The 8,357-nt window shown below is 46.4% G+C and overlaps 1 protein-coding gene across 1 annotated transcript in view; it reads right to left on the bottom strand.

Annotated features, from left to right (window-relative positions):
* Positions 1–903: 903 nt before the first annotated feature.
* Positions 904–8,357, bottom strand: part of rad54b (RAD54 homolog B) — a gene marked incomplete at its 3' end in the record, with an annotated part of 34,410 nt that continues 26,956 nt past the window's right edge. The window contains 13 exon segments of the mRNA XM_070440904.1: positions 904–1,049; positions 1,130–1,250; positions 1,454–1,540; positions 3,321–3,376; positions 3,379–3,547; positions 3,680–3,714; positions 3,717–3,839; positions 3,953–4,045; positions 4,048–4,074; positions 4,077–4,127; positions 4,130–4,262; positions 4,438–4,567; positions 4,569–4,650. Of these exon segments, the coding sequence (XP_070297005.1) occupies positions 904–1,049; positions 1,130–1,250; positions 1,454–1,540; positions 3,321–3,376; positions 3,379–3,547; positions 3,680–3,714; positions 3,717–3,839; positions 3,953–4,045; positions 4,048–4,074; positions 4,077–4,127; positions 4,130–4,262; positions 4,438–4,567; positions 4,569–4,650 (1,253 nt within the window).

Here is an 8,357-nt window from a genome sequence, read left to right on the forward strand (position 1 = left end):
TAGTGTAGAGGTAATGAGATAGAGATGGGGACAGTACCTCAGTGCAGGAGGGCTGTTGTGAGAGTACAATAGAGAGATAGTGTAGAGGTATAGAGACAGAGATGGGGAAGTACCTTAGTGCAGGAGGGCTGTTGTGAGAGTCAATAGAGAGATAGTGTAGAGGTATAGACAGAGATAGAGATGGGGACAGTATCAAGTGCAGGAGGGCTGTTGTGAGAGTCCAATAGAGAGATAGTGTAGAGGTATAGAGGATAGAGATGGGGACAGTACTCAGTGAGGAGGGCTGTTGTGAGGTACAATAGAGAGATAGTGTAGAGGTATAGAGACAGAAAGAGATGGGGACAGTACTCAGTGCAGGAGGGCTGTTGTGAGAGTAAATAGAGAGATAGTGTAGAGGTATAGAGAACAGAGATGGGGACAGTACCTCAGTGGCAGGAGGGTGTTGTGAGTGTACATAGAGAGAGTGGTAGAGGTATGAGAGAGATAGAGATGGGGACAGTACTCAGTGCAGGAGGGCTGTTGTGAGCGTACAATAGAGAGATAGTGTAGAGGTATAGAGAAGAGAAGATGGGGCCAAGTATCAGTGCAGGAGGGCTGTTGTGAGAGTATCAATAGAGAGATAGTGTAGAGGTATAGAGACAGAGAAAGAGATGGGGACAGTACCTAGTGCAGGAGGAGCTGTTGTGTGATAAATGAGAATAGTGTAGAGGTATAGAGATAGAAGATGGGGACAGTAACCTCAGTGCAGGAGGGCTGTTGTGAGAGTACAATAGAGAGATAGTGTAGAGGTATAGAGATAGAGATGAGGTGGACAGTACCTCAGTGCAGGAGGGCTGTTGTGAGAGTACAATAGAGAGATAGTGTAGAGGTATATGAGACAGAGAGTGTAGATGTGTAATGTACCTCAGTGCAGATGGGCTGTCGGAGCGAGGATTGTTTTGGATTCTCCTCGTACACCTTCCTGTAGGCAGCAGACGACCCCAGAATGCCCGGGTTCACAAACTCTATGATGGCATAGAACTCCTGCAGGTCATTCTGGACAGGAGTTCCTACAGTACAGCACACACAATATATCAGAAAACACTAGGAGAAAGTAAAAGGTCAATAAAACAGAGGGCTGTGTGTGTACCTGTCAGAATAACTCTGCGTGTACAGCTGAGACCACTGAGGGCAGAGGAAGTCTTGATGCTGCTGTTCTTCAACCTGTGACCCTCATCACAGATCACCAGCTGAAACTCCAGCTTCTGTACCTAGACACACACACACACACACACACACACACACACACACACACACACACACACACACACACAGAGACCTTTATGATCTCCCATGAGTGTATCATCCATCGTACTCCTAATCTGTGTCATTTAGGAGTTGAGGTGTAATTCAACAGTGTTGTAACACTGGTACTTCCCACCCCTGTTAGATAAGCTGCTGTGAACCAACTCACCACTTCCAGAGAGCGTAGCAGCATCTCATAGCTGATCACTAATACACTGTGGAGAGGAGACGCTGCAAACAGCTCCACCCTGTGGTCCTAATGAACAACACGGAACACACATCACCATATGGATCAGAAACAGCACTACAGGGAAACACACTCTTCCTCTCAACACACCCCCTACCTGGTTAACAGTGTAGACACTGATCAAACACACCCCGACCTGGTTAACAGTGTAGACACTGATCAAACACACCCCTACCTGGTTAACAGTGTAGACACTGATCAAACACACCCCGACCTGGTTAACAGTGTAGACACTGATCAAACACACCCCGACCTGGTTAACAGTGTAGACACTGATCAAACACACCCTACCTGGTTAACAGTGTAGACACTGATCAAACACACCCCGACCTGGTTAACAGTGTAGACACTGATCAAACACACCCGACCTGGTTAACAGTGTAGACACTGATCACACCCCTACCTGGTTAACAGTGTAGACACTGATCAAACACACCCCTACCTGGTTAACAGTGTAGACACTGATCAAACACACCCCTACCTGGTTAACAGTGTAGACACTGATCAACACACCCCTACCTGGTTAACAGTGTAGACACTGATCAACACACCCCTACCTGGTTAATAGTGTAGACACTGATCAAACACACCCCTACCTGGTTAACAGTGTAGACACTGATCAAACACACCCCTACCTGGTTAACAGTGTAGACACTGATCAAACACAACCTACTGGTTAAAGTGTAGACACTGATCAAACACCCCTACCTGGTTAACAGTGTAGACACTGATCAAAACACACCCCTACCCTGGTTAAAGTGTAGACACCTGATCAAACACACCCTACCTGGTTAACAGTGTAGACACTGATCAAACACACCCCTACCTGGTTAACAGTGTAGACACTGATCAACACAACCCTACCTGGTTAAAGTGTAGACACTGATCAAAACACACCCGACCTGGTTAACAGTGTAGACACTGATCAAACACACCCCTACCTGGTTAACAGTGTAGACACTGATCAAAACACACCCCACTGGTTAACAGTGTAGACACTGATCAAACACACCCCTACCTGGTTAACAGTGTAGACACTGATCAACACACCCCGACCTGGTTAACAGTGTAGACACTGATCAAACACACCCCACCTGGTTAACAGTGTAGACACTGATCAAACACACCCCACCTGGTTAACAGTGTAGACACTGATCAAACACACCCCGACCTGGTTAACAGTGTAGACACTGATCAAAACACACCCGACCTGGTTAACAGTGTAGACACTGATCAAACACACACCCTACCTGGTTAACAGTGTAGACACTGATCAAACACACCCCGACCTGGTTAACAGTGTAGACACTGATCAAACACACCCGACCTGGTTACAGTGTAGACACTGATCAAACACACCCCTACCTGGTTAACAGTGTAGACACTGATCAAACACACCCTACCTGGTTAACAGTGTAGACACTGATCAAAACACACCCGTACCTGGTTAACAGTGTAGACACTGATCAAACACACCCCTACCTGGTTAACAGTGTAGACACTGATCAAACACACCCCTACCTGGTTAAAGTGTAGACACTGATCAAACACACCCCTACCTGGTTAACAGTGTAGACACTGATCAAACACACCCCTACCTGGTTAACAGTGTAGACACTGATCAAACCACACCCTACCTGGTTAAAGTGTAGACACTGATCAAACACACCCCTACCTGGTTAACAGTGTAGACACTGATCAAACACCCCCACTGGTTAACAGTGTAGACACTGATCAAACACACCCCTACCTGGTTAACAGTGTAGACACTGATCAAACACACCCCTACCTGGTTAACAGTGTAGACGTTGATCCTCTCACTGCCAAGCCACTTCTTAAACTCCGCCCCCAGTTCTGCACCAGGCTGCCGGGGCAACCACCAGCAACAAGCTTAGCAACCGGCTTCCCGCCGTATGGGCCCTGCTTTAGCAGCGTCCACGTCAAAGCCACGCTCTGGAGGGTCTTACCCAGACCCATCTCATCTGCCAGGATAGCACCGTACCTACATGTAGCCCTGACACACAACACACCCCACACACACATAATCAATCAAAGTAAATAAATAGCAGCCCCAGCACAGAGCCTTGTGGAACACAACATACATTTTGTAGTGATCAGAGGATTCATCATTCATCATCTCCCATTACTCATCCCCATGACACACTCGTAGAGAAACAGCAGGCGTCTCGCTGGTGGGTCGAGAGGTGAGCGGTCAAGTAGGGGTCAACCACCACATCCACCAGTGGGAGGCCTGCCTTGTTATACGCCCACTGGTGATTGGTTGAGGGCCGGGGCATGACAATGGCTCCTACACACACCATTAGAGAGATGAGTGTGTGTGTGTTTGAAGTGTGTGAGAATGGGTACTTCATGTGTGTGTGTGATGATGAGAGAGAGTGTACTGTATGTCTGTGTATTTACCTGGTGCTAGAGGGTCATGGCGTGGTTTACAGGGCCCCTCCTCCTGAGGCTTGGCCACTCCCCTATCAGTCTCTCCGCCCAATAGCGTCGGACGCAGAACGGTTTGGAAGCTGGGCGTCGTGAGGGGGAGGAGCTGATATCTTAGGCTCCTCCTTCTCCACATGGACGTCAAGGAACAGCGGCCCTTATTGTAGTCCAGCTCTGATATGAGTCCCATCACCTCCACCTGTTTAGCTCCTATCATCAAGGTCTCTCCTTCACCCAGCGATGCCAGCTCTGATACCTTATAGCCACTACCTACACACACAATCTGAATCACTCTCCGATGCACTCGGAAAATAACCCTCTCAGGCCGGTCTCCTGGCCACAGAGTAGCCCTCTGGACTAAAACCACTTTCAAATCTGAATTCTCCATTGAGCATGATTTTTAGTCAAGGACTATGTTTAATCTGTGTTGGGGAAACCTAAAATGTGCACACACTCACCTTGCCGATGTCCTTGCCCTCCATGTCTTTAAGCGTGGCAGTGCGCCCTTGTGTCACCAGGACAGCGTCTCCCTGCCAGCGTTTGTGTTTCCTCCCACTGGCCTTACACCACATCACACTGAGTACCGCGGCCCGTCAGAACCAGCACCGCTACCTGCCCCGACCACACCTGGACACACCCTCCTGCCAGACTCTGTGAGGAACATCTGAAATCTGAAACCAAAAAACATCAACACTAATAATCAGAGCATTACAACACACATTACTGCTCACACAAACAGCAGCCAGCAAACTGTAAATATACTGGAACACACCAGTGGACACAAGTAGCTCAACTCTTTTTCACTACAAGATCCTGATTGGTAAGTTATATAAGCAAAAGCAGGAAGGTATGAAAGCGTGAATTCCTATTTTAAATGTATGTAGTTCTGTCCATTAATGTTCTGTATTATGTCATGTTTCATGCTTTGTGTGGACACCAGGAAGAGTTTCAGCATTCTCACACATTCTCACACACTGTTTCAGCAGTAGCCAATGTGGCTTCTAATAATAAAATACTACACCCTGAACCAAGGCTTTGAATTGCTCTTTAAAATACATTGGTTTTCAATTCTGTTATTGACAGCAGCAACATACAATTTAGAAAAGTGTGAATTGCGTGTGTACACATATCTCAAATTATGATTCACCCCTAAGGTTTTATGCAAGATCTGCTGAGTGGCAGTTCACATGTTCACCAGCAGAGGCTGCTACTTCACTGAGGCCTCCACTCTGCTTACAGCCTGGGACTTTCCTACAGTGCCATGCCCAGGATGAGACATCAGCCCTGGGCCGCAAGAGGCTGTCCAAGCCATTTCCCTATATTTCTCTCTATAGAGGGTCTCCCTTGCCTTACAGAGAAACATTCAATCCAGTTTCCTCTAAAATTACCATATTAGGACTGTATAGTCACTGTAGTTGTTAAGCATCACTGCATCCGTGCTTTACCTCCCTTCTTCACTAGTGAAGTGTAAAAGTTACCTGCAGGCAGGGTCTGAATTACACATTCACTCTTACAGGTAGCAGGCTTACAGTGAAAATAACCTCATATTGAGTCCAGACTGAAGAGGTGAGAAGAGACATATGGGGGCGAGGGGCTAAAGAAGAGGGGAAGAGAGAGGGATAGAGAAGGGGAGGGATGATAAAGCACAAAACCAATTTAGAAAAAAATATTTTAATAGAAAACAATGAAACCACAGAAGATCTGAACAACAAACACTGAACATCACACCACTGTAACAGCAACACCCCCTTCTAAACCCCTCCTTCCTCCCAATCCACTTCCCACCCCATCACCTATCATCTTCCCTCCTAATAGTATGGTAAAGCAACACAGGGTTTTGAACGAAATGAAACCAGTCAAAATAGTACCAGTTTTAAAACCAGTGATAGTAGCGCCTCTTGTCTGACAAAAGCAGAGATCTGTATTGTCTTTTGCTCCAGAGTCATAGCTCAACCGTAGTCACCACACACTGTCCCACACGCAAACACACTGTTTAAATCCTCACTCAAAACACACACTTCCTTACGCAAACACACTGTTTAAATCCTCACTCAAAACACACACTGTCCCACACGCAAACACACTGTTTAAATCCTCACTCAAAACACACACTAGCATCCTCCTCATGCTGCCAAACATACCCTCGTAAAACTGACCATCTTACCGATCCTCGACTTCGGTGATGTCATCTATAAAATAGCATCCAACACTCTACTCAACAAACTGAAACTGGATGCAGTCTATCACAATGCCATCCGTTTGTCACCAAAGCCCCATACACTACCCACCATTGTGACCTGTATGCTCTTGTTGGTTGGCCCTCGCTTCATACTCGTCGCCAAACCCACTGGCTACAGGTTATCTACAAGTCTCTGCTAGGTAAAGCCCGCCTTATTCAGCTCACTGGTCACCATAGCAGCACCCACTCGTAGCACGCGCTCCAGCAGGTATATCTCACTGGTCACCCCCAAAGCCAATTCCTCTTTGGTCGTCTTTCCTTCCAGTTCTCTGCTGCCAATGACTGGAACGAACTGCAAAAATCTCTGAAGCTGGAAACACTTATCTCCCTCACTAGCTTTAAGCACCTGCTGTCAGAGCAGCTCACAGATTACTGCACCTGTACATAGACCATCTATAATTTAGCCCAACAACTACTCTTCCCCTACTGTATTTATTTTATTTATATTTGCTCCTTTGCCCCCATTATTTCTATTTCTATTTGCACATTCTCCACTGCAAATCTACCATTCCAGTGTTTTACTTGCTATATTGTATTTTCCTCGCCACCATGGCCTTTTTTTTTGGCCTTTAACCTCCCTCATCTCACCTCACTTGCTCACATTGTATAGACTAATTTTTCTACTGTATTATTGACTGTATGTTTTTGTTATTCCACGTGTAACTCTGTGTTGTTGTATGTGTCAAATTGCTATGCTTTATCTGTCCAGGTCGCAGTTGCAAATGAGAACTTGTTCTCAACTAGCTACCTGGTTAAATAAAATATAAAATATATCTCCTCACCTCTCCTCTTCGGTCTGGCCTCAATATGAGGTTATCTTCACTGTAAGCCTGCTACCTGTAAGAGTGAATGTGTAATTCAGACCCTGCCTGCAGGTAACTTTTACACTTCACTAGTGAAGAAGTGAGGTAAAGCACGGATGCAGTGATGCTTAACAACTACAGTGACTATACAGTCCTAATATGGTAATTTTAGAGGAAACTGGATTTAATGTTTCTCTGTAAGGCAAGGGGACCCTCTATAGCAACATATGTCAGAGTCAAGGCCCGCGGGCCACATCCGGCCCGCGAGAAGGTTTTTTACGGCCCCTGGATGATCTTGATTTATTATTAGAACCGGCCCGCAGACCGCAGCAAGCCGGCACACCGCAGATCTTTTACACGCCCCAATACTACATTTCCCACAATGCAACGGTGACGCACGAGCAGTAGGCTGCTTCATTTCAATATTTATTGGCACAGCAGTCGTCAGCATCACAGTAAAATTAACTTCAGATACCCATCAAAAATGGCAAAACGGAAGGTGGACACTGAGAACCGGGGTTTCAAACAAGGTGGGAGTCGGAGTATATGTTCACGGAGGTAGCTGGGAACCTGTGTGTCTTCTGTGTGGAGAAAGTGTGGCGGTACTGAAAGAGTATAATCTGAGACGACATTTGAAACGAAACACGCGGAACAAAACAAGAATATGGACATGGAACAAAGGCTACAAAAGGCAGAGGAATTAAAACGAGGCCTCAAATCTCGACAGGCTCTGTTCAAAAAAGCCAAATCACAAGGCCAGGCGCTGTCAAGGCCAGTTTTATTTGGCAGAAGAGATCGCTAAAACAGCCCGCCATTTACGGAGGGGATTTCATCAAAACTGCATGATTAAGTTTGTGACGAGTTGTTGCCCAGAAAAAAGGCAACTCTTTTTAAATGTGAGTCTGAGCAGAAACAATTGCCGAGAGAGTAAGCACAGTTGTCCATCAATCTAAAAGAGCAGCTTGTGAAAAAGGGAAAAGATTTCATTGCATATTCCTTGGCTGTGGATGAGAGCACCGACATTTCTGACATTGCCCAGTTGTCAATTTTCATCCGCGGAGTGGACTCCAGCCTAAGCGTGACAGAGGAGTTTTTGGCTTTACGTCCTATGCATGGCACAACTACGGGATGATTTGTATGAAGAGTGTCAAGATGTGTAAATTGAGATGGAGCTGCCTTGGGAAAAACTCGTGGGTTTGACAACCGACGGAGCACCTGCGATGTGTGGACACAGGAGCGGACTGGTGGCGAAGATACGGAAAAGATGCAAGAGGAAACGCGACAGGTGAGCTGACAGCTTATCCATTGTATCATACACCAGGAAGCGTTGTTGCGG

Source organism: Salvelinus sp. IW2-2015, unplaced genomic scaffold (genome assembly GCF_002910315.2).
Source record: "Salvelinus sp. IW2-2015 unplaced genomic scaffold, ASM291031v2 Un_scaffold3151, whole genome shotgun sequence".
Lineage (NCBI taxonomy): Eukaryota > Metazoa > Chordata > Actinopteri > Salmoniformes > Salmonidae > Salvelinus > Salvelinus sp. IW2-2015.